The 26,974-nt window shown below is 40.3% G+C and overlaps 2 protein-coding genes across 2 annotated transcripts in view; one reads left to right on the top strand and one right to left on the bottom strand.

Annotated features, from left to right (window-relative positions):
• Positions 1-1,641: 1,641 nt before the first annotated feature.
• On the top strand, positions 1,642-7,686 carry acad8 (acyl-CoA dehydrogenase family, member 8). The gene is made up of 11 exons (XM_038694082.1): positions 1,642-2,071; positions 2,769-2,869; positions 3,101-3,270; positions 3,548-3,657; positions 3,824-3,900; positions 4,005-4,142; positions 4,260-4,395; positions 4,808-4,905; positions 5,052-5,204; positions 5,291-5,393; positions 5,536-7,686. The coding sequence occupies exons 1-11, from the start codon at positions 1,951-1,953 to the stop codon at positions 5,589-5,591; spliced, it is 1,263 nt and encodes a 420-aa protein (XP_038550010.1). The 5' UTR covers positions 1,642-1,950; the 3' UTR covers positions 5,592-7,686.
• Positions 7,687-8,568: 882 nt separating this feature from the next.
• Positions 8,569-26,974, bottom strand: part of esamb (endothelial cell adhesion molecule b) — a 79,049-nt gene continuing 60,643 nt past the window's right edge. The window contains exons 2-7 of the mRNA XM_038694081.1: positions 24,357-24,502; positions 23,106-23,307; positions 22,613-22,768; positions 12,515-12,637; positions 12,269-12,398; positions 8,569-9,268 (exon numbers count right to left, since the gene is read on the bottom strand). Of these exons, the coding sequence (XP_038550009.1) occupies positions 8,797-9,268; positions 12,269-12,398; positions 12,515-12,637; positions 22,613-22,768; positions 23,106-23,307; positions 24,357-24,502 (1,229 nt within the window). The 3' untranslated portion in view covers positions 8,569-8,796. The remainder of the gene's footprint in view (positions 9,269-12,268; positions 12,399-12,514; positions 12,638-22,612; positions 22,769-23,105; positions 23,308-24,356; positions 24,503-26,974) is intronic.

Below are 26,974 nucleotides of genomic sequence, written 5' to 3'. Positions count from 1 at the left end.
TTTGTGCTGTAAAAGCTATTTCTCCATCTCCAATGGGCAACGACACATGGATGAACCTTTTATAGGTTGAGCACTAGCCCCGTTTAGGACTTTCTTATCTAGTGCATGGGAGAACCACTCCTGGAAGGTACCATAGAAAAGCTCACGGAAGCTGCTGTGCGCAGGTCTTTAACGGAGGTGGGGCCAAAACAACCAGTTAGTCTTCAGCCTTCAATTCTGTTCTCTTGTAAAACTAAAAAAATACAGTTTGACAACACTTCCAATAAAGCATAAATCTCACATCTGTGTGGCTTGTCCAATTTAAGTTTACTGGTGCGACGTCTTCTTCGACTTGTTGTAGTGCGACAAATTGTAATAGGCTCCTTACTGCCCCCTGAGGGCCGAAAACACTCACTGGTGCTGGACCTATAGGAGCACGCGGTTGTAGTGGGTGTCCGGCAAAAGTCATTCAAATTAATAGGTGCCTTCGAGATGACGGTGGCTGACTTTCGCTGACTTGGGGCGAGTTCACAACATTTTCGGATTGAACAACATGTTTCTGCGCTGAAGTCAGCCTTGATAGTCAAACGTGAGCTGCAAGTGACTGCGGGGGTCAACTTTTTTTCCCAGGTCCAAAAGAAAACTCCGTACAGCACAGGCGCGGGCTTCAGTGAACTAAAATCGTACAATGCTTACAATGTCCTTGCTTATTTAACTAATGTCATCAGTCTGTAGATGATGATAAATTAATTACATCAGTTCATGGGTGCCCATACCACACGACAGCTTTTGTAGTCAGTGGTCACCAAGTATTCTAGAGCAAACTGCCAGCAAAACAGCAGACCATCAGGATCGTTCAAAACAAACCCACAGTGTTGATACATAAAATACGGTCTGCATTATTATCTCTAATTCCTCTAATTTATCATTCTCATCTAGTTTAAAGTTTCAACTTACTATTTTTCAGCAAATATCTCCTTTCCTCTTGCTCATGTTGACTGTGACGCTTCCATATGCGTCCAATAAAGCAATAGTCAGACACTGATGTTGGGGAATTGGGATTTTTTGGGAAGTCCAGAACAAATGCCATGTTTATTGTGAAAGGTATTTTGTGAAAAAGACTTCATATGAAATAATAATCTCTATATTGATGTAAAAATGTATCTCTATAATAATTAATCCCCAATTTCACTGCTCATGCCCCAGTGTTAGCTGACAATTACATAAAATATGAAATTAACGTTACATAGTGATAATGAAATAATAGGGTGGGCTCTCAGCTAATGCTAATTACGAATCTCTGAAGATAGAGAAGTTAAGTGTATTAAAGCAGCTAGATAGCTACTGACATTAACCTGCTGCGTCTCCATTAGCGTGTGATGCACCGGATTGGAGCAGCTGCCGCTGCGCGTGATGCAGATGGACAGGACGTTCAACTAATGTCAATGTTAGGAAATGGTACGGTCCATTTTAGGGGTGTCTAAAATCGTATTTCAAGATTCTTAAATATAAGACATGACTACGGGAAATGTATTGAAATATTTACAATAAAAGGTAAGAAAGACCCCCCTGAACTGTTGTTTTTGCCTTTTTTTGGGGGGGGGGGGAAACCATGGTTCCAACTTGGTGCAGCCGGGGAAAAGCAACTGCGACCGCCGGCGCATCCGCCTTTCTCCCGCGAGGTTTTAACGTCAGGTGAAATGGTGATGTTTTGCAATGCCGGTGAAAGTCGGACATAATTTCTAACTAGCATGCCTGATTTTAAGTCCAGGCATAGTTTCCATCTGCCATTAAACAAGAAGGAGCAGGAGTGGTTGTTCTTTGGTGTTCTCCCCCGAACAGCAGCAAGGGGAAACAAAGCCCATTCCACACTCGAAAACAGACTTCAACGAGCGACAACACACTAACTACATTTCCCAGAAGCAGCAGCGGCTGTGTGATATAGGTTACTCAACCACTGTGGAGGTAAACATGGCGGCTGTCGGACCTCTAGGAAGAAGAATTGCCAAACTGGCCTCCAGCATCTGCAGGAACCATGGTTTAATATTTAACAGAAGTACCCAGAGACGAGGAATAGCTTCAAGTATCGACCGTAAGTCCCAGAAAACGAGAACTGTTTGCTTTAGTTTAATGACAGCTGTGTGTCATATACTATGGTGATATAGTTACTATGACACCTGTGTGTCATAAGTTGATTGCACCGGTGACCATAACTGACGACTGTGACTTTGTTAACGTTAACTGTGTTCACATTTACAGCTCATCAACACCAAAACAAGCAGTCTTTTGATCGTTAATAAAACAAGTAAAGACCCATTGTCCATTCGGTGCTTTAATGGTAATTTTCTTTCTAGTTTAGCTGTCATCGGTTAGTTTCGTTCCTCATGGTCTTCTAGTCATGAAGCAGAAGGAGCTAAACGCCCCTACTTAACACCGCCCCTCTTCTAGACAGGTTGTATGATAGGTCAGGTCATTTTAGCAAGCCTGATTTGATAATTTAATACTTAATGATTAGTTGTCTGTAGTCTAGAGGCTTTCCTACTCTACTTTAATAGTTACACCCCTTGAAACTGCTTGAAGCCACATGTTTCTTTAACAGATGTGGTTTGCTGCCTTGCACTAGTAAGTTATAGCACTTGTTGAAGAAGAATAATGTGTCTGGTTCATCTAAATTTAGGGTAACTTACTGCAAGGCAAGCTAACAATATCAAAAGCAGCAGTGTACATACTGTATCTGTGCATCACCTCATCCGTGCATTTTCGGATGTTCTCTGCTCTTTTGTTGACAGCTTCTCGTGGACTCACAGATGAACAGAAGGAGTTTCAAAAAGTGGCCTTTGACTTTGCAGCCAATGAAATGGCCCCACACATGGCGGAGTGGGACCAGAAGGTGTGTACACCAAGGCATACTGTATACTGTTTGTTAGCGATGCCAAAGCAGCAGACGTATGCTTCATAATATTTGGTCCACATCCTGAAAGTGAACTATTATTACGATCATTTTGAAATTATTGGCTCATTAGGAAGCACTCCAGCAACTGTTGGGTTAGATGCTAATATCTAGATTTGTCACTTTGTCACAGTTATGGTAGTTTAACATAATTCAACCTTTTCCCCATAGGAAATGTTTCCAGTAGAGACGATGCGAAAGGCAGCCCAGTTGGGGTTTGGTGGGATCTACGTTCAGCCGGATGTCGGAGGGTCGGGTCTTTCTCGGTTGGACACATCAGTCATCTTTGAGGCCTTGTCCACAGGATGTGCCAGTACCACAGCTTACATAAGTATCCACAAGTATGAACCCCTCTTATGGCAAAAAAATAGCATGTAGCTGCAATTGAAATATGATGAAAAGAATAGTTATTTGGTTCTTAGTACGTAAAGAGCATCTCTTCGATTGAAAACTGACTTGACGCCGTTTTTTTAGTTTGAATTAAAAATGCTTTTTTGATCTTGTGAACGACACATGAATTGCATGTTGACCACTCACTAGCATAATAGACACTATGATGATAGCTATGACGTATATTTTCTTTGCCAACAAATTTGCAGTATGCTCCTCTCTTTGCAGCATGTGTGCCTGGATGATTGACACCTTTGGCAATACTGAGCAGAGGGAGAAGTTCTGTCCCGATCTCTGTTCAATGGAAAAGTTCGCTTCCTATTGTCTCACAGAACCAGGTCAGTCTTTATATGTAAAAGAAAATGAATTGCAAATTAAAGATACTGTTTCTGTGTGATATGTTAATAGTTAGTATAAGTGATTGATAATTTAACAATGCTGTTGCCCTATACATGTGTCAGTTAAAGATCATCAACAGAGTTAACCTGTGATCTTTGATTTCAGGCAGTGGCAGTGATGCTGCTTCACTTCTGACCACTGCACAGCTGAAAGGTGACCATTACATCTTGAATGGTTCAAAGGTAATTTCAAATGTCTATGCTTACTACATAACTGTAAATAGTTTCTTTATAAAAAAGACAACTGTGAGCCAGAAACATGTCAATGTCTCTTCATGACTTTCTAGGCCTTCATCAGTGGAGGAGGAGACACAGACATCTATGTTGTGATGTGCAGAACAGGAGGAAAAGGACCAAAGGGCATCTCATGTTTGGTGGTAGAGAAGGGAACCCCAGGCCTCAGTTTCGGCAAAAAAGAAAAGAAGGTAGAGTTCACTGGTGTTGGATTGACTCATTTTGCTCTGTAGTTAGTGTTTATAGGTTACCACTAGATGGCAGAATTAAGTCATAGTCACTGAACTGTTTTTCAATCGGTTCTCCAGGTGGGTTGGAACTCCCAGCCAACCAGGGCCGTGATTTTTGAGGATTGTGCTGTTCCAGTGGCCAACCGGCTTGGTGAGGAAGGACAAGGGTTCAGCATCGCCATGAAAGGCCTGAATGGAGGCAGGATTAATATTGGTGAGGAGGAAAACACGATCAAATAGTTACCCATCTGTTGTACTATATATAAAATATGACGTTTGTGAGTCTGAATATATGGAATGATTGCTGATTCACTAACAGTGTCACACTTCACATCAATGACGTCAGATTTCATTCCATATATTCAGACCTCAGACTAACTGTTAGTTGCAGCCCTAATTGACTTTAAAGTCTGTTTACTAACGATATGACTCTAGTTGTGCTACTGTTCTACTTCTGACCTACTGTTTAAACATTGGCTGTTGTTTAGATAAAGTTACATACTCTTGCTTTAAGAGCATAAGAAACATATCCAGATGACTAAGAACTGTTCTTTACTATTTGCTTGACATGAGATCAACCATCAGCAGCTTCTTAATCAGCATTTTTAATATGAACACTCACACAGCATCCTGCTCTCTTGGGGCGGCACATGCCTGCGTACAGCTAGCTCGGGATCATCTGCTGGTACGCAAGCAGTTTGGAGAGGCACTCTCCAACAACCAGGTAAGAAGCCCCCATTTTTCAGTCTTTTCATCTGAGAATCCAGTGAACCAAGAGCCAAAACATTTAGCCTCTGCTCCTGTCAGTGATGATGAAAAGTAATGTTGAATTTGTTCTTACTTCTTTACCTGTCTGTGTTATGTGTGTAGTATCTTCAGTTCAAACTGGCAGAAATGGCCACCAAGTTGGTCGCATCTCGCCTTCTGGTGCGTGAAGCTGCGACAGCGCTGCAGGAGAACCGGCCTGATGCAGTTTCTCTCTGCTCCATGGCAAAGCTTTTTGCAACAGATGAGTGCTTTGATGTGAGTAATACTGAGTAATGTTAAGAATGTTCATTTTCACAATTTATTATTATTTTTATAAATGGTTACCTGTTCTTACTCAACAGATTTGCAACCAGGCTCTTCAGATGCACGGTGGGTACGGTTACCTCAAAGACTACGCAGTGCAGCAGTTTGTCCGGGACATCAGAGTACATCAGATCCTAGAGGGTGAGCTTTTATAACAGTGACCTTACTCTGTATGTCTTGTGGATCACATGTTAATAGGATTCATTTCCTTACATTTAAGAGGGTCTTCTTGCTAAAGTTTTATAACAATTATTCTTAAATTCCTCTTATGTTTCCCCTAAAGGCACAAATGAGGTGATGAGGATGATCATTTCCCGAAATCTGCTGACGGAGTCATGATAAATCTTTTTCCCTGGGTCTTCAAGTGACTTCAAGTGACCATATGTTATGGCCGTGATCTCTGGTTTGTTGCTGTGTTACTGGTTTCCAGAAATGCCCTCTGCATTGTAGGTTTTCAAAAGGTCACAAAGGTCATTGCAGGATTCGGGGTAACCCAGTCTGTAAAACATAGGTTTTTCCGGTATAACATCGGGTCTTGTCCACTACATTGGCAGCAAGGTCCTAGGGACAGCAATGTTGATTCATTTGTCTGTTGTGTAACATTGGTCCAGAGTGAAATATCTTTGTAACAATTGCACAGATTTACAAGAAAAGGTGCATTCATGATTTAAAGAGGATTAATCCAAATGACATTGGCAACCCCAACTTTTCATGTAGCGCCACCTGCAGGTCAAATTTCAACACTTCTTCTAAATGTATTTACTGAATTTCATGCTATATTTTGAGATTAATGTTAAAAAGCTATTAGTAGCATATTACATACCAACATTAGCATTCAGCTCAGTGCACAGGTGAATGTAAGGTTTATTTAAATACAGTAAGCAACTGATGAATTCTGATAATGTCTGCAAAATTTGACAACGTTCAGGTGAGCCCGAGTGATGTCCTCGCCACGGTACATGGGAACAAGACTTAAGAGTCTACAGCATACTAGCTGCTCTGTAGGGCGTACTTAAGCACAGCAGTGCTTTGAGATAAACGACAACGTGCTAACATGCTCACAATGACGATGCTAACATGATGGTTACCAGGTATACTTTTTTTTACCATGTTTAGCCTGTTAACAACATTGGCTAATTAACACAAACACAAATTACAGGTGAGGCTGATGGGAATATCATTAGTCTGCAGGTTTTTAATCATAAAAAACAAAAACTTAAATTATGAACTGATGATGGTGCTGGAGGAAAAGGGAAGGGATCACCAAAAGTACAACTCAGCCTGAGAGGGAAATGAACATGTGGAACAAATCCCCACAGTCTGTCCGATTTGAATAATTTCACTAAAAGCCAAAGAGGTGAACATAATGGTGGCTCTAGAGGAAAAATCAGAGGCTCATCAAAGTCATCAGGATTTATCCACCTTGACCACAAATGTATATACATTTTATGGCAAATCATCCAATAGATAGAGATATTTCGCTCTGGATCAAAGTGGTGAACCGACAGACCCACATCACTAGAGCCATGCTGCTAGCACAGCTAAAAACTGTCTTACTTTTGGTAACTACATAGAATTTTTTTCCTGGCGCTCCTCCATAAATGAAAATAAAATATTTACATTTTGTTTTGATTTTTCATCCAAAACCGTTTGTTTCCTGCAAAGCTGCTAGTGTGGATATAGAGTTTTTAGTATTCCTATAAAAAGCTGCATGTCACAACAGTTTCACTCATTTGTGAAAATAGTTTTAGATAAATAGTTTTGATAAATTTTTTCCTATTGCTTTAAAGGATTTAACACCAATTTCATTGGTAGTAAAACGGTTAGGTTGTTCTATTGAATATCCCATGCAGTCTCAGAAAGTGGCCTTTTGAGATGGTATTTATTAGGGATGCACTGCTCTGACTTTTTCAGCCCCAATACCAGTACCTGGGCTTTGGGTGTTGGCCGATGCCGGATACTGATCCAATACCAGTGTAAAATGAGCTGTATTGTAGGAAAAGACCGGGAATCATTCTTTTATGTGTAAGTCAACAGCAGTCTTTACTTAAACAACTTTTACAAATTTGTAAAACAAAATGCTATGTTAGCTAGCCTAGCAAAATATTTGGGTCTACCACCGCACTGTTGGAGCATGGCATACTATGCCCCGTAATTGAATTGATCGCCCCCCTTGTCACCAATTCCAGATCCAGCTATTTCAGTCAGTATTGGGCCGATATCAGTATTGGATCAGTGCATCCCTATTTTTTATCTTTATGGTTACTGTATACTTACATTACGTAGTATGTAAAAAGCTACAGTAAAACCAAGTGTACAGTGTACTACACGAGATAAAAATATTTAAGTTGTGTACTGTGGGTTAGGTATTGAAATATCACTTTGCAAATAATATTTGCTGATCACTCCGAATAAAATCTCAACTTTCATTAAAGGAATTAGCCTTTTTGTTACACTAACTCGGAATAATTATTCACATTTTATTTAAATTGTTTGCATGAGTAATGTGTGTTTATAGGTGAAGTGATAAGTCAGTCATGCTAAAATCAAACACTCCAGAACACTTTATTAAAAAAAAGGTCAACAATCAAAACTGCATTAAAAGTGCTACATACTGTATTTCAGCAACGTCACTGCCACAAACTTGCAGAGTTAAGTATACTTACAAGAAAAAGAAATAAAGACCAACAGCCCCACTCACCCCAACTAATGGCCTAATATGTTTACAGTAATTAAATCATGTTATACCAAGCACCTTTGAACAAAATAGTCAGAAACCATAAACTTCAATGTTGAACTCACTATTTTGGTTACATTCCATCTACCATAGCAGGCAATATACTCATTAAGTATGTTCTCTCAGTAGACATCAGTGTCATGAAACCATACTGACATTGTTAAAAGAAACAACCTTTATGTGAACACAATGTAAATGTGGGTAAAATAAAGCGAGACATTAAGATAAATATTAAGTTTGAAATACCTGAATTGTGATTTTGCTCTGAACTAGTGCAGTTAGCCTGAGAGAAGTGTCTGAATAGTGATCCTTACACAGCCAGTTATAGGGGAAATTGATATGAGAGAGATTTTTTATATATATATATATATAAAAAATCTCATTCAAATGTAGCCAAGCCATATTTTGTAATAACTGCAAAACTAAGTGAACTGAACTGTTCATTATGATTTACAGTCTCCAGACACACTGCATTAAATTAACACAACTCTCTGGAATAATGGAATAATGTAGGCCTATACTGCCTAAAAATCTTAACACTGTTGGATCATTTTGAGGATGACATTATTAGAGTGTGAATAAAAATATATTTCTCTTTATTGAACCAGAAGTCGGCATACAAAAAGAAACTAAAATGAACAAACTGAAGAGAACTTGTGCAAATCAAGCACAAATAAACTGAGAGACATTTTCTTCTCACAACCTCTTAGGTCTTTATGGAGAAAGTGCTTTTCTGTTTCAAGGCATACTTTCTCTCCATCCATAACCGCTGTCCTTTTTAATTTTCCCATCAAAGGTTTTTGCTGGCTACACCAGTGAACCAGCTTGGCTTTGTGCAGGCACCATGACAGCAATGGCTCCCATGCGTGTCAGAGTGGAGGAGCTCATTTGTGGGGACACAGTGAGCGGAGGTGGCACCTGAGGCTGAGCCCCCTCAGTCCTGTTGGGGACGGTAACTGCAGGGCTCCTTAGAAGCTGCGGAGGGCCCCCGTTTGTACTGGGAGGTCGTTTGTGTTTACGCGATGGGGTGCCTCCGATGTTGTAACCAGGAAGTCCCTGTAGCGTGTTGGCTTCTCCAGGTCGCAGCTGGTAGGCGTTGATCACCGAGCCCGTGTCTGAAGCTGACATGGGGGAGTATGGGTAACGGAAGTTCGGCTGGTGGGGTTCTCTGGGGCGAGGACTGGTGGCTATGGAGGACAGTGTGCCGTTCTTGGATACGATGTCTGAACCGGTGTTGCTCTTTGCCCATGACACTCGCTTTGGTGCCTGAGCATCCTCCCTATGGCAGAAGGAAGCAGAGAGAAAAAAATTAACATTGTCAAAAAAGGAATTAGGTGAAATTATTACTTGCTAAGTCTTTTCTAGTGTCGGCTGATGTCATTCATAAGTATTATTATGACGTTTGATTTTATCTCATTATATTATTGCTGGTTTTAATCATATCCATCTATCTATATTTCTATCTATATCTATCAATATATATATATATTATGGCATGCCATTTAGGAAAGAATACAGTGGGTACGGAAAGTATTCAGACCCCTTTAAATTTTTGACTCTTTGTTTCATTGCAGCCATTTTCCAAAAATGAAAAAAGTTCATTTTATTTCTCAGTAATGTACACTCAGCACCCCATCTTGACAGAAAAAAACAGAAATGTAGAAATTTTTGCAAATTTATTAAAGAAAAACTGAAATATCACATGGTCATAAGTATTCAGACCCTTTGCCGTGACACTCTATTTAACTCAGGTGCTGTCTATTTCTTCTGATCATCTTGAGATGGTTTACACCTTCATTTGAGTCCAGCTGTGTTTGATTATACTGATTGGACTTGATTAGGAAAGCCACACACCTGTCTATATAAGACCTTACAGCTCACAGTGCATGTCAGAGCAAATGAGAATCATGAGGTCAAAGGAACTGCCTGAAGAGCTCAGAGACAGAATTGTGGCAAGGCACAGATCTGGCCAAGGTTACAAAAAAATTTCTGCTGCACTTAAGGTTCCTAAGAGCACAGTGGCCTCCATAATCCTCAAATGGAAGACGTTTGGGACGACCAGAACCCTTCCTAGAGCTGGCCGTCCGGCCAAACTGAGCTATCGGGGGAGAAGAGCCTTGGTGAGAGAGGTAAAGAAGAACCCAAAGGTCACTGTGGCTGAGCTCCAGAGATGCAGTCGGGAGATGGGAGAAAGTTGTAAGTCAACCATCACTGCAGCAATCCACCAGTCGGGGCTTTATGGCAGAGTGGCCCGACGGAAGCCTCTCCTCAGTGCAAGACACATGAAAGCCCGCATGGAGTTTGCTAAAAAACACCTGAAGGACTCCAAGATGGTGATAAATAAGATCCTCTGGTCTGATGAGACCAAGATAGAACTTTTTGGCCTTAATTCTAAGCGGTATGTGTGGAGAAAACCAGGCACTGCTCATCACCTGTCCAATACAGTCTCAACAGTGAAGCATGGTGGTGGCAGCATCATGCTGTGGGGGTGTTTTTCAGCTGCAGGGACAGGACGACTGGTTGCAATCGAGGGAAAGATGAATGCGGCCAAGTACAGGGATATCCTGGACGAAAACCTTTTCCAGAGTGCTCTGGACCTCAGACTGGGCCGAAGGTTTACCTTCCAACAAGACAATGACCCTAAGCACACCGCTAAAATAACGAAGGAGTGGCTTCACAACAACTCCGTGGCTGTTCTTGAATGGCCCAGCCAGAGCCCTGACTTAAACCCAATTGAGCATCTCTGGAGAGACCTGAAATGGCTGTCCACCAACGTTTACCATCCAACCTGACAGAACTGGAGAGGATCTGCAAGGAGGAATGGCAGAGGATACCCAAATCCAGATGTGAAAAACTTGTTGCATCTTTCCCAAAACGACTCATGGCTGTATTAGATCAAAAGGGTGCTTCTACTAAAACTGAGCAAAGGGTCTGAATACTTGCGACCATGTGATATTTCAGTTTTTCTTTTTTAATAAATTTGCAAAAATTTCTACATTTCTGTTTTTTTCTGTCAAGATGGGGTGCTGAGTGTACATTACTGAGAAATAAAATGAACTTTTTTGATTTTTGGAAAATGGCTGCAATGAAACAAAGAGTGAAAAATTTAAAGGGGTCTGAATACTTTCCGTACCCACTGTATGTATATATATGAAGTTTGTCCGTCTGAATATATGGAATGAAATCTGATATTAAGGCACTGGCGCCATCTTGTGTTTTCGATGCGATTAATCTGTATGGATGTAACAAATGTGACACTATGAGCAAATCAGCAAAAAAATCTAGTGTCAGCTATTTGGAGCAATGAAGAGATTACAAACACACCAGCAAATACATGTATGAGCCAAAATACTGGGAACCATATCCAGTACCGTTCTTTTGATGAAGTAATTTATCCTTATTATCTTTAATCGTGGAAGACCGAATGCAGGAAACCTCCCAGGCCATGCTGTTCCCATTTATCAGGCAAACAGAAACAAGCCTTCAACCTCACAAGTGCCCCCCACAACAGCTTAAGTTAGTTCAGATCCGAACTAATCTTTTGAACACCAAAGTCACACAAAAAGCTTTAAAAGCTTAAATCACGTAATAACCTGGCAGTGGTAACATTAAAATTACTGTTTTTGTCAATGGAGTTTAATGGCTTTGTAGAGAGTGCGATAACAGCTGGTTAATGGTTAAACACAAGATCTTACTCTTTGAACAACAATTGAAATGCATTCAATTCTATTGTTACTGCCTGTGTAAGAGCCCTTTTGGGTGCACAGACAAAGACTGTAGATAAGGGCTTTTGTGGGGAGCACCTGTGAGGTTAAAGGCGTATTTCTGTTTACCTGATAAACAGAAACTGCTTGGCCTGGGACCTTTCCTGCATTTGGTCTTCCACGATGAAAAAGAACGATCGGGAGAACGAGGATACGTAATTTGGCTTGGCATTTGCCAGATATATATATATATATATATATATATATATAATATATAGACTTCCATTGAAAATATTCTAGGTTCACTTATATATATAGCTTTGGTTTTATATTTGATTTGATTACATTAATGTTTAATATGAGATTTACAAGAAATATTTCACTGTTACTGTGTAAAGGAAAAACTGCTGGTAAAAAGCACCTTATTTGTTTAAAGTGTTTGCAAACCACAAGTTATTGCACTTTTGTGTATATAGCAGTATATTTAAATTAAAAGTGCGCAATACACTACTTTAGAATTCATTATTCAATATTGTGCAACTATGCGATATGAATATGATATGTGAAACTCTCACTTGATCTCGTTGGCTATCTCCTCCTCAGTGTCCCCTCTCCTCCTCAGTATGAATATGAGGAAAAGCACCATGGCCACCAGTCCCACTATCAACCCCAGTGTAGCTGCTGCAATCATGCCTGCATTGGAAGCTGGAAAACAGATGTCAGATCAGTATTTACACTCAATGAGCATCACAGCTGTTATTTAAAAACAGTGTTGAAACGCTGGCGTGCAGTGGAACAAAAAGGTTTTAATGTGTACGCACAAGTGATAACCTCCAGGTTAATGGAGCAGGTGTCTGATCCGGCAGTGTTGCTGGCTCGGCAGATGTACTTCCCTGACATGCTTTTAGTGAGGTTGCTCAGCCGGAGGGTTCCGTGTCTCTCGTCTGCAAAACAATCACACAGTTGCACACACGCCACAACCATATATTTATGTGATTTGGGCATTGTACAACTATCCAAGACTACTATACACGTTGACATTAAGTAAGAGCACTTACTGTCAAAGAACGTCATAATACAATGTAATGCAAAAATGAGCTGTATAGAAATTTCTCTCATAGATAAAGGAAACCATACCATCATTTGACATCAGAAATTGATAGACATTCCTACTATTATAAGTGTTTCCTTAGATATTTCTGCTTTCTGAGACAGTTTGACATTTTTATTTGTATATTTCTGCATGATAGTGTGTTTTTTAAAAAAGCTATGGACTAAAGTTTTGTGACAGAATGCATTACATAATGCAGTAAACAAATACACTGATTCCTTATTGACAAATGATTTTGTAATTATAGGGGTGTATTTTCTCTTCATTTATAGATAATTGATTCTGTAGTACACAAGACATTATTATATCACTATACCTTTATTGTGTGTAACATATCATGGTAGTGTTGAATCATTAGTTACAGATTCCCACCCTTAATGCAGAATCTAATCCCGTATTGGCCCTTCTAAAATATCTACAGTATTATAGTTTGGCATTCATGCAATCCCCCAGCAGACAGCTCTGCAGTCTTTCTACATAACGATGTCTGTCAGCAATTTTTGTCTAAATATTTTCCCACACCAAGGTCATGACATAGCAGTAAATGTGTGTGCATCCATCTCAGTGCTTTCACAACTGTGTATTTCCATTCATCACAATCTGTTCCTCTCTACACATCTGGCTTTAAAATGCTGTGTTGTTGTAAACATAGGCTATAAAAAAATAAACAAGCTTTATGAAGGACTTATCACAACAAATCCTCCGAAATCCAATCTTAGACGTCACGTTTCTTCATCAAATGTGTTTTTTGCTTTCGTGGGGATCGTAAGGAAAAGAGAGTGGGTGTGCATCTCTTTTGTAGAATCACCCTCCCAAATTGTTGTTTGGAGGTCTTATAAGCATATGTGCTTGCCTGCAGCACTCTGCACCGAGTCAATTCCCACAAAGAGAAAAGTAATACAACCCAGGGACTCATCCACATCGTCACAGATGAAAAGTCAAGGTTCACATTATGCCAGCAAGCAGCATATTAATGCATGAGACTAGAAAATCCTTAATAATCATTTTATCCAAACAGCTGGGTGAGTTTTGTCTGCACCATATGCTTCTGCACCACCAGGAGGGTGATTAATGTAGGTAGGTGCACACAAACCCCTGCCACAGTAGAACTACAGTAAATTTGTCACTAACATTAGATTGTGGTGAACTAAAAGTGTAAATGGATGAAAAAGTCAGAAATTGTTAACTGTAATCAAGCACTACCTGACTGTGTTGGTCTACAAATTTTTCAATTAAATATGCATATCACCTACACTAAAATAATTAAAATTCAAAGTAAGATAGCTGACATTCGTTAACAAATCATAGCTTTATTGTTAACCTTTTAACCAGACTATTAAAATCATGCCTCAGAAATCAAAACAAAAGTGGGTGCCAAATAAAACAGTGGCATTAGTGTGATATGCACCTGTCCCTCTCTGGTCATTTAATCCCTGGGCTTGAAAACCAGCTGTGAAGAACCCAACCCAATTGTGACAGATTAGCAGAACATCAGCTGACTCTTAGTTTGGTGTGATTTCAAGCCCGCACAGTGATCAGATCCCAGCAGCAGCAGCAGCAGCAGCAGAGCTGGGGTTTCAGTATGTGCTGCCTCATGTCAAGACAGCGTTACTCATATTACCCTACCATCACTGCAAGGTCAATAAGCAGCATTTGTCAAAGCCTTGACATATAAGCATTAATCAGCAGCATTTCTATATGAAGCTCATAGTTTGCCTCCTCATGTGACATGGGCCAAGCATGAGTGGATTAGTTTTCATAATTAATGTAAAAACACACGTACGCATTCTCTATGTGTCAAGAAGACCCATTTTAAAACAAAGGATATGAGGAAACTAATGCAAATCCACACCGCAATTTACTCTTTAAAATTAATTTCATCTTGCAGGTCTAATGGGTAAAGATAGATTAAAAAAAAACTACAATACTCCTAAAATCTGCATTCTAGTGGACACAATGTGCACTTAAGAAACTAAAACAGGACTGTACAGGAGACACATCTGTCTATTCATTCACTATTCTATTTATGTACTGTATTCAGTCATTGCTTCCATTTAAGTGCCACTGATATATATTGTAAACTGTTTCTAACTGTTGCTGTGCTGGAACTAATGATTACACTAATAAAGATGCTTTTTAAATTACTTGTTTGTTCAGACAAATGGTCTGAGCACAAAGATATAGTTAAAATGATACAGAACTGAGAAATTCAGCAAATCCTCAAATTATGATTAAATAATGTTTTAGCATTTGTTATTGAAAAATAGGCTTATTCACTCTCTTGCCATGAGTTAGTTAGATGAGAAAATCGATAACTCTTATGTACGGTAAATTAAGATACAGTTAGCAGCCAGTTAGCGTAGCTTGGAAGGACTAGAAACAGGTGGAAATAGCTAGCTTGGCTCTGTACAGCGATTACAAAAATCTTCCCAGCAGCACCTCTAAAGCTGACAAATCAACATGTCTCGTATATTTGATCCTTACAAAAAGATCATGTTGTGGTTTTGTACGAATTTGACAAAGAAGATTAGGTTTAGCAAAGTGATTTAGTGAGCTAGAACGTTAGAGGCGCTGGTCGGTGAATTTTGTTATGACAGAACCAGGCCAGCAGTTTCTGCCTGCCAACCAGTGGCTAACCTAACTGCCTCCTCCTCGCCTCTTCCTTGCCAGTTTTTTAAATTTCACACTATCCCTTTGAATTATGAGTTTCTATGGATTGAGTGATCAACAAATCATTTAAGACCTACTATGAACTCTAAATAGTGATTATGACCTTTGGTCCAAAAAGACTGTCAAAAATATTTAGTGCACACTAACCAGCTTTGAAGAGGACAGAATAGGCTACTACTAAATATAGCCCACAATGAAAAGATGAGTGGATGCAATAGGATAACTAGATCTAACACAACACACATACTACAGAGATTTAAAGAACAAATTCAACCCTTATTATTGCTGTTCATTATTACATATGATTACAGTGACGATATACTACGACCTGCTTTTCCTGGAGAGTTTATCCACATTTTCTGATGATTTAATCAACAATGTACAAGGCCATGTGAATGTTTCAGGTTGAGTGGGATTATCACCTGGTTTGACACTTGCTAAGCATTTTTTATTTGGATGGTTTCTGAAACATAATCCTATAGCTTTCTTACATATCGGGTTGATTTTTTTCCTTTAAAGCTTCTCTACTGCTTATGGCTGTAATAGAATATGTATGAGAATGTATGAAAACCCTTACCCATGAACCCCAGGACAAGCATAGGCTGAGGGCAAGATCTCCATTCTGTTTTGTTTTTGTTTTTTTTGGAGAAGGAAAGATGGCAGAGAGACGGTGAGCATGAATGAGGAGTGGAGTGATAGAGACTGACGGGGAGGGGGTGGAAGAGTGAGATGCGCTGCACTCTCAGTCCCAAATCCAACTTATGCCTCTTAGAGGGGTTGATCAAGTAATGACATGGGGCTTGTTAGATTAGGCACCAAGGTTAACAGGAAATGAGGAGTGCAGAGAGAGGATCAGCAGAGAGAGAAAAAAAGGGAGAGAGAGCGATTGCTGAAAGAGATAAACAGTGACAGAGTAAAGTTCAAGTGTCATAGAGAGAGAGAGTATACATCAAATAAAAAGATGAGTTGAACTCGAGTGTCGAAGGCATGTAAGAGGGTACAGACATGTGATATAGGCGTGAATGTTGCATATTGCGCAACAAAAACCTGGGTCAATGAACAATCAGAGGGAGTAGTTTTCTATTTATTTTATGAGTCTGGGGACTTTCTGCTATAAAGAGATGAGGGTTAAAGATCAAAGCAGTTAAGTCAATACTCAATCAGCCTATTGTTCAGAAACAGATGGTCTTTTCTCTGCAGCATCATCTGGAAACAAACAAAATAATGCAAAAACAGAAGCATAGCCTATCGAAATATACTGTATTACATCTCTCTTGCATGGGCAGTGCTGTGAGAGGAGTATGGTGTGATTTGAGTTGTCTCAATCTGTAAAGAGGATTAAACACTGCATGTTATGGCATGATCAAGGATCTTCCTCTGAGGTGCATCTGAAACATATGGGATCAGTAATGGCCACAGGCTTATCGCGTGTGACTTGACAACAAGGACTCAGCTATATCTGCATTTAAGGGCAGCAGGAAGGTGCATGACATTTAGACCTGCACATGAACAGGCTTACAGAGAATTCCTCTGCCATTTTTTGTTTCTTTTTCGTACATATCTACGTTAATGGAGAAACAAGGCTGGTTGACTACAACTTCACTAAAGGCGAATGTTATTCACCTCTTTTTTTTCTCCGACTACCAAATCAAAGGCTATGTTCAGACTGTAGGCTAAAGTGACCCAAATTAAATTTTTTTGCTCATATGTGACTAGGAATGGTACTTGATACCTTTATGGTATCAACCAAAACAGCTCAGTATCAAGTAGAATCAAAACGTCTCCAGTCAAACCAGTACATCAATAGATCATTTTTGTAACCAGATCGCAGCAAAAAATTACTATTTGTATGGTTTTGCAGCCAAACACACCAGCAACACACCGACAGAAAGAGAAGAACATGCCTTTTTTCCCCTCATGTGCCTGCACCATAAACTGTATATAAAAAGACCTGCATGCTCCATGCACAGTCCATGGGTGATTTTAACAGCCGCTCACCTTCGGCTGCGGTCTCAGGCATGTTTGTCACTGTTGTTTATCACCACAAGCTTGGCTTTCCGTTGGTTTCATCATCTTCTGGTATCATTTAACACTTCTCTGTAAATTTTATTTGCTATTCACATCCCTTGTCACCAATTGGTCGCTGCGTTCCATCACATCAATTAAACGCGTTTGTGGCGCAGAAACGATCAGCTGATTTTACTCATGGAGCCTCTGGCTGCAACTGGGGCTTCAGCTGGTGTAGCTGGTTTGATTGGCTGGACATGCAGTCTCTCGTGAGTCTTTAGTGTAGTCTGTCTGACTTGTTTAAACAGATTCCTTTCTGTTGAATACTTGTGACTGTTGTTCCTCACCAATAAAAGGAAAAAGCACTCGCGGAGATCTTGCAATTCAGTTTATTGATCAAAAGTTAAAATAATTTTCAGTTCTTTACTTTCAACACACATATCAAAAAATTACCTTAAATTTATTTCACACAACTTATTTGGTCACTAAACTATTTCACTCCTCCTCTTTCTCTCAAATATTGACTATTGCAATGTCCTCCTAGCAGGTCTTTCAGCTTGTGCGGTGAAACCCCTACAAAAGGTTCAGTACACAGCAGCGCGTCTGCACCCATCTACCTAAACTCCATAATACAAGTTTACGTTCCTTCTCTGCCACTACGCTTCTCCAACGAACCCCCGCAGGGCTCTGCCATCCCTTCACACAAAGCGATCCCAGTCCCAGCTGTTCTCATCTGTGACACCACGATGGTGGAAAGAGCTACCACACGCCATCAGAGCAGGGGCGTCCCTCTCTAACTTCAAGGAGTTCTTGAAAACTCATCTCTTCGGAGAACAGTTCCTCTTATAACACCTCTAACACCTAACCTCTAACATGCATTTTCTGTGCTGTTCTTCTATCGCCTTACAATTATCTTGTATTGATAGTACTTTTTTATTAAATCTTACTTCTTTCCCTAGGTATTTACCCCATTGATGTGACATGTGCTATTAGCTCTTACTAGTATGTATTGTCAGTTGTAGATCTCGTGCTGTATTTGATGCTTTGTTGATGTTGTATGTTGTTCCTCAAATGTAAGTTGCTTTGGATAAAAGCATCTGCCAAATGAGTAAATGTACATTTACTCAGATTGGTGAGAAACAGTTTCTCACCACCCTGGTTGGAGTGATGGTAGAGGAGTTAATTTGTAGTTTGATGTTATGGTGGATAGATTGCTTGGCTGAAATGATCAAGAGTTCAGTCTTAGAGAGGTTTAGTTGAAGGTGGCAAGCCTTCATCCATGTCCGAGAGACAGTCCGTGATCCGCGCCAAGACAGTGGGGTCGTCTGGCGGGAAGGATAGGTAGAGTTGCGCATCGTCTGCGTAGCAGTGGTAAGAGAAGCTGTGAGAGCGAATGATCAGCCCCAGTGAGATGGTGTAAATTGAGAAGAGAAGGGGCCCTAGCACTGAGCCTTTTCGCACCCCTGTGGAGAGGCAGTGGGAGGAGGATAATTGTCCTTGCCACAAAACATTGTAGGAACCCGAGAGGTAGGATTCGAACCACAGGAGTGCTTTACTTGAGATGCCCATTGCTGAGAGAGCGGATAGCAGGATACTGTGGTTGACTGTGTTAAAAGCAGCTATAGGTCAAGCAGGATAAGAACCCGAGGATTGGGCTGCAGCTTTAGCTGACCTTAGGGCTTCTGTTACAGACAAAAGAGCCGTTTCAGTAGAGTGGGCACTCTTAAAACTAGAGTGATATGGATCTATGAGGTCATTCCATGAGAGGAATTCTGAGATTTGTTTGAATACTGCCCGTTCGATAGTTTTGGATAAAAATGGTAGAAGAGACACTGGCCGATAGTTCTCAACTTGAGTTTGGAGGAGATTCGTAGGAATCGGGTCCAGTGGGCATGTAGTGGGATGGCTATGGGTCAGGAGTTCTGATACTTCGCTCTCTGTGAGAGGAATAAATGAGGAGAGTGAAGAACCATTGACCTGGAAGGCTGGTGGGGGTGGAGGAGGATTTAGTAGCACTTTGAAAGTGGAAAATAATTTCCTTGAGTCAGTGGTACTGCTAATTCTGTTATTACAGAACACAGGTTTGGCAGCACTGATGCTTGTTGAGAAGGAGAATAGGAGCAATTGGTAGCCCTTAAGGTTGGCGGGGTCTTTGGTTTTTCGCCATTTTCTTTCAGTGGCTCGGTACGGAGTGCACGGAGTACACAGGCTATCCAGACACGAGCTTAGTGTAGAGCACAGAGATTGTGCGGCATCATTGACCTCAAGTGAGGAAAATGTGTTGAGGAAAGGTAGAGCGGAAGCTACCACTGAGGCAAAGTGAGTGGGAGGTTGCGGCGGCGTGAGACAAACGGTGCTGGAACAATGGGCTGTTCCTGTAGGCATACCATGAACTAAGTGAAATAGTGGTCTGACACGTGTAGAGGTGTGACTGTTAGGCACTTGGTGGCACAGTTTCGGACAAGAACAAGGTCAAGCACCTTGCCAGCTTTGTGGGTCGGGAGGCTGAGAACCCGTGTTAGATCAAAGGACTGAATCAGAGACAGGAAGTCTGCTGAGTTCAAATTGTGAATGTTCATGTGACTGAGGACAGGTAGGGGACAGTCATGCTCTGGTATTGAAGACAGCAGTGTGTCTAGCTCGTCCACGAAGTTACCCATTTGTCCTGGTGAACGGTATATGACAATCACAGAGACCTTTACCAGAGCAGACACAAAGACAGCATGGTATTCAAAAGAGTCATATTGATTCGGGGGTAGTAGCTGTGTGAATTTCCATTTGTTAGAAATTAAGAGCCCAGTCCTCCCTGACGGTGGGGGGGTGTGGGTGAGTAATAAAGAGTAATTGCTGGACAGCGCAGCGGGGAGTAGCATAGTTTTCTGGTTTGATCCAGGTTTCAGTGAGCGCCAGTAGCCCAAGAGATAATGTGTTAGCATAAGCAGTGATAAAGTCTGCTTTGTTGACTGCAGACTGGCAGTTCCATGACCCAACAGAGAAGTAAACAGATGTGGGTGGTGCCTGTTTTAAAGGCTTGAGGAGTGCCTGATGGCATGATACCTCCTGCGTGCACCGGAGACAATAGGAATAGTATGGTAGCACATGGACTGAGCGTAGTTGTAGCTGGAAGCTTTAGGTGAGTAGGTGTGCTTAGAAAAAGCTACTCTTGTAGGTGGCCTAACTCAATGGACTTGCACAGGTAGAACCGCTGGTTCTGTGTTTAAGAGTGCAACAGGAGTACAAGTACTCTGTTATATGCTTTTGATCACCCTCCGGTTTACCAAGACAAAAGGTTGGTTTCAGTGGGTGGGACACACACACTCGCTCAGCCGGCCTTCAGATTCTAGTGGATTGCTCAGTAAAATGCAAAGAGATAGCACATCAAGTGAGAAAAATATGGAGTAAAGTATTACCTCACTGCTGCAAACTCTTATCTGCCCAACGATTCTTCTTCTGTATGTAAATGTAGTGTATGAATTTAAATGTAAATATTAAAAAATCCCAAGCTGTAGTCTTTCCTCGTATAATACTACCCACGAGGATGAACTAATTAGGATGAGGAGGATCTGGTACAATTTCCCAATTCTTTTATGTAACAGTTATTTGAAACAAGAATAAAATAAAACAGATCACCTTGCGGCTCCATAACAATAATAAAAATAATAATAATAGGCTACCAATCAACTAGAATGGCTTCAACAGGTGGCATTTTATGCAAGGTATCGAATGAAGTACTCAATAGGTATCGGTATCACTTTAAGTGTACTGGTTTTGGTACTGGTATCGTGAAATTTTAAACGATACCCAACCAACCAACAATGTGAACAGGCCAAGTCACATGGAATCTGAGCCAGTTTGGATTTGGGCCACTTCCATATGTGTTCCAAATCCGATACAGATTGGATCTTTTTAAATGTGACCTGAGTCTGGACATTCAGGTTGGAATTGACGCAACTTTGACGTCACTCTAGAGCAGCTGTTGTCACAGCTCTGCTGTAGACGGAGCCACGGGGAACGAAAAAGCTCCACAAAGGCCATAATTAAATATGTGGCTCTCTCATCTGCTTACAAATTCTCTTTCTTCCACTTGAAATCCACCGGACTGCAAACTCTCTTCTGAGTTATGTGCATGTCCGTGTGGGCACAGTGGGGAGGGAGAGAGAGAGAGAGAGACGTTGTAACGTTAGTGAGTTGAGCAGTTGCGTTGTACAGCACCAGAAACCGTAATGAAAGTTGTGAACACTTGATATGATATGGGCCACATTAGGAAATAATGTGAATTGTCAAACAAAAAAATTGGAATTAAGGCCTGCAGTCTGAACGTAGCAAAAAGGTCCAGAGTGAAGAAGAACTTAGGGGGATATATTAGCAGCAAAGGAAAATAATCTTTTCACAATGAAAGAATGGTTATGTTTTCATTATCTTAGAATCATATCTACAGAGGGAGCAGGTCCCCTTCCACAGAGCCCGCCATGTGGCACCGCCATGTTTCTACCGTAGCCCAGAACATACAAACCAAACACTGGCTCTACAGAGGGTCTTTCGCGTTTTTATGTTACCTGAAGGCCACTGAAGGTTCTCTCTACAGGCTTGGAAAGGGAGAGTTGAGGGGATGTGGTTGAAGCGGTATTCAGCAGGATGCAATCTGCAACCATGAGATCCTACTAAATCCTACACACTGGTCCTTTAAAGGGTAAAAATGGGATGGATGCCTGAATGTGACATGATGAGCCAGTGTAAAATTTGGCTTAGTTACGTGACACAATGAACATTTTCAACTCAAAATAAAGGAATAAATAAATAGAAAATGTCATGTTTAATTCTAACATATTTTAGGAGAATATCAAACAAAAATATAAAACCTGAAAAGCAAAAGAGGAGGTGAAGGTACTTTTTTCAGTTTTTAGTAGTTCCTGCAGTCTTCATCTAAGGCTGCACACAACCCCAAAAAAACCTCCACCAAGTGAACCTGTATGTAGCCTGATTGGTGAAACCCAAGGTGAAATAAAATCAAAATCTTGGCAAATAAAACCATATCTATGTTTAAAGATTCTAAGTAAGTGTATATTTTTTCTGTAATTTGTATGAACTGACAGTTTAAGTACAAGAATTGCATTGTCGTGAAAATACTTACTCTGCATTGGGGAGAAGAAGACCTCAGACAAGGGTGCGGCTTTGGTCCATTTGTACTGAGGGATGGGTTTTCCATGACTGGACTTACAGCTCAGAGTCACATTGCCCTTCACCACTGGGTTCCCTGTCATGGTGCATACTGGGGGAGAAGGAGGGACTGTAGAGACAGAGAGACAGACCGAGTGATAAGAATATAGGATCAGTGACCTGATTTTGAACTTTTACATCAGGCTTAAATCCACTGCAAACATAGATTTCTCAGGGCAGTAGCCATATTGCATTCAAATAAGAAAATGTTTTAAAACCCCCACCCTGTTTCCATCTGCTGCTGGAGGATGACATAATGACCTCAGAGCCCAGTGAATCCCAAAACAGCAGATGAGATTTATTTATGCTTAGTACTTGCTCACACAAATATGATTTTTAACAGACTGGTCTGACCAAAAATCCTTCAAAATATGTTCAGCAAAGCCTCTGATACTGCAGTACATTACCTTTAACATTAAGGTGTATCTCTCCGGTGATGCCAGGACTTTTAAGGATGATGACACTGCAGATGTAGCGTCCGGAGTCAGACTCCTGCGTGTTGTTGATATAGATGGAGAGGTTGGCTGAGGGCATGGTTGCACTGAAGCCCACTCTTTTGGTGAACTCGTTGTGGCCGTGCCCGACCTCGCCTGAGCTGTAGTTTATCACCTTAACGGAGAAAACAGGTCCATGGAAATACTGGACTTAACACAGCAGCATAGTATCATTAAACTGTTAATTATTAATATATTTAAATACATCAACATTTCTGAGTCCATTTTATGAAATACAACATATTTGGAAACTAAGGTACTACAGACATTTTTCTCTTTAGTCATTCAAGTGAAATATTGAAAATTTTATTTGCTTTAGCTATGTTAAGATGCGCAGATTACCAATATAACAGAAATCAATGTCCTTCATAAAGATAATCCTTACATGTACAGATGGTGGATGTTAAATTTTAGGCTGATTTCCTGATTGAGATAAGCTCGGAGGCATCAGAAACTCAAACTGTTTAGATTATATTAATCATGCAAAGACCCTACACACTCAGACCCACTGATACACACACACACACCGTGCAGATATGTACAGTTTCACCAGCAGTTCGTGCTACATAGGAGCTGCAGAAAAGTAGAGATGAATTGTCATTAGTGGCATCCATTCGTTTATCATGCTCTTCCTTCTACTATGAATTAGACATCAGCAATGGTGTTTAAATTAATAATCCCTAGATGGCTTTCTCAGGATTAATCTAGTATATATTAAGAGTTAGGGTAGACCTTGCATGTAAAAATATTTAGCTGCTTCGCAACTAAGAATTCCCACAATTAAAAGTTAAAAAACTTCATAAGGTTCTATATTTTGTTTCCCTATATGGAATGGCAGAAAATGGTGAAAATGCTGATCACAGTTTCCTGCAGCCTGAGGTGTCTGACCGACAGTCACACCAAAATGTCCTCAAAACAGGGAAAAGGAGCAAATCCTCTCATTACAAAAGCTGGAACCAGAGCATTTTGCTGGAAAAACGACTGTTAATTGTTTGTCACAATAGTTACTCATTCGTTGTTTCAGCTCAAATGTTACAGGAGTAGGAGGATCGGCAAACACACTGTACTTCATTTTAATCACTTTAAAAAGGCTGTTCTTTCTCTACTCCACTTGAGGTCAACCATACAGCACACTGTTGCTGATTTCTGTTTTGACCTCCTCACCTGCTTGGATTCATTTCCCATGAACTGCCAGAGGACGGAGTTTTTAGAAATGTCTGAGTTGGGGCTGTACCAGGCTTGTAATACCACCATCTGGCCCTTGACCACCTCCATCTCTCTTCTGGGGATCTCCACCTTGTGGGTATCACCTGGAACAACAACACAGACCGGTATGGGAACGGTTAATCACAACTGTAACGTAGCAGAGGCACAGCAGTTTTTGTTGTTATCATTAGCTGGGGCAGGCCAGTGATAATAATAGATTATAATAACTTGAAATATTTTAATCCTGTGTCATGCTTCAATTTGTGTATACAAATGCTTGTTTATGTTCTATGATATTTATAGTTTGTTTTATTTAATTTAATTTTAGATGTTCACACCCATGTCCCATGTTGAACTGAATCTTTGTTTTTGCAGGGGTACAACTTATTTTAACAAATTAATAAATCTGCTGGGTTTAGTGCTAATTAGCAAATGTTAGCTAAGCATAGTCATTAAACCTAATAAAAAGAGGCGACAGTGAAAAATTCCTGTTTACAATTTCCTGAAGCCAAATGTGACATCTTCAAACATCTCGTTTTATCTGACTAACAGTCCAAAACCAGGGTTGCCACACATTTTGGCAGCTCTGCATAGGAGCGTGACATTAGTCACACGCCATACTTCTTGCCTTGCTTTTCACAACATCAAGCTAGCTCTGGCCCGTGCTCTCTCACACAGCTGACTGCCTGCTCCAAGCGCCAAAACAATTTTCAATTTTAGAAAACAGAATGAGGGCAATAGTTTGGAAACATAAATATTTTCCACACTCTTTTCTTTCTTCGCTACCTATCCAGATATGGGAATGACTAAAATCAAATTCCATACTTTTTACATAAGAACCCTGCAAACCCAAAGATATTCAGTTTACAATCATAAAACAAGGACAATGAGCACATTCTCACATTTGAGGAGATGAAAACAAGGGAACGTTTGGTCATTTTGCCTGAAAAATAACTTAAAACTACTTAAAACGATCGTTTGATTATCGAAATAACATTTTTTTCTGTTTCTTACCTTCTGCTTTTTTGTTTTGTGTCATGAGTATGTTTTTTTTTTATGACAGAATAATATCAAATAAAATATTGCTAAACCTGATAAAAATTACTCACATGGCAGATGACTGTGCTGGCTCTACAAACTAATCAGACAGGAGAAACATAAAAAAAACAGGTAAAATGCTGAAAATTGTGAATTGGGAAAAAAACAAAAAAAAAACACTGGTTCCAGTAGATTCTGTCCTCAAGCTGAATTTCATTACTGTAATATCAGCTCATTTGATATGCTCACAACCTCAGGACCAAACATTCTTTGACTTCCACTTCTATACATTCAGCTACCCAAACTAAGGCAAGTCAAACATGTAGACTAAAGACATGTGCTTAAATTATTAAATGAATGAAATAAAATCTGCTGTATTTGAATTAAATGAATGTCAACTTTTTATGAACAAAAAAAAAAAAAGCCGTTTCCAGCTTTGTATCCATATATTTTACAGATAATCCGATAGGGTTTTTAATTTGTGCAGAAGTAGGTAAATCTTCATAAACCAGAGAGGAACATGTAATCCATCTATTCATCGGAAAACCAAATTGGTACATACATGGTTTTCAATGGACAGTAATGATGTGCACATTAACTAAGATGTAACCGTGATACTTTTCCAGAACACTACAGACTACTGATCGGCAGGTAACATTCAGTTTGCAAAATGTCTTCATTTTAAATAATTTTCCAGACATGCAAGCTCGACCCAAAAAGCAGGCATATTTCTTTTTCTAGGTGTGTCTCAGAAAAATCTTCTTAAAATCTTAAGAATCAAGTAAACAAGTACAGAAAGATGTGATCATTATGAGGATGCTGTTCCTAAAGATAGTCATGCTCACAAATGTCAAGAAACTGCAAAGCAACTGTCAAGAAAAAGCTTACCATTATGTTCTCATGGGAAACATAAGCATAAGATGGATTAAATGCAGACAGACAAGATAATAAAGGGAACAAAGGAAGATGTCTAACTCACAGGGTGCCCAGTCACCCGAACCGGACAGCTGAACCTGGATCAACTGATCCCAGCAGTCGGTGTCCACTTGTGTCTCCAGTTTGAAAATTGGTTCAGAAATACTCACGCAAAAAAAAAAGAAAGTATTCTTGCCACTAAATCCTCTGGCTGCAGAAAACTGTGAAATGTGTCCTTCATACACTCAAATGGATAGACACGGTAGACAGTAAGACAGATAAGAATACACAGAGAGCCGGGGAATGTTATGATCCATTGACAGACAGCTGAAATCTCCACATCTGTTCAGACAGGCACGCCTTCCTTCTTTTTCAGACTGAAAGCGTGTAGGAGCAGGAGAATTAGGTGATTGGTGATGGTGGTGGGCTGGGGAGGGGTGTACAAATGAAGAGTAGGAAAATGTGTATGTGTGTGATAGAGAATTAAGGCAGAAAGAGAGAGGAACAGTTGTTTTTGACTTAAAGTTTTGCTGCCCTGTGAGTCAGTGCTTTCTTATTCCTCCAATGTGACCCCACCGCTGTGGCACTCCTGTCCCTTAATTTCTGAATCTCTGAATCTGGTA

This window comes from Micropterus salmoides, unplaced genomic scaffold, assembly GCF_014851395.1.
Source record: "Micropterus salmoides isolate LMB-PRFRI ecotype aquatic unplaced genomic scaffold, ASM1485139v1 Ms_hic_scaffold_3, whole genome shotgun sequence".
Lineage (NCBI taxonomy): Eukaryota > Metazoa > Chordata > Actinopteri > Centrarchiformes > Centrarchidae > Micropterus > Micropterus salmoides.
The sequence above is the reverse complement of the archived record's forward strand: the minus strand, read 5'-3'. Positions and strand labels throughout refer to the sequence as shown.

What these genes read in the sequence shown, in the direction of transcription:
- acad8 (XM_038694082.1), top strand. Translation starts at nt 1,951, where the DNA reads ATGGCGGCTGTCGGACCTCTAGGAAGAAGAATTGCCAAACTGGCCTCC. An exon ending in GCTTACATAAGTATCCACAA is followed by an intron (nt 3,271 to 3,547) that starts GTATGAACCCCT and finishes CTCTCTTTGCAG; the next exon opens with CATGTGTGCCTGGATGATTG. An exon ending in CAACAGATGAGTGCTTTGAT is followed by an intron (nt 5,205 to 5,290) that starts GTGAGTAATACT and finishes CTTACTCAACAG; the next exon opens with ATTTGCAACCAGGCTCTTCA.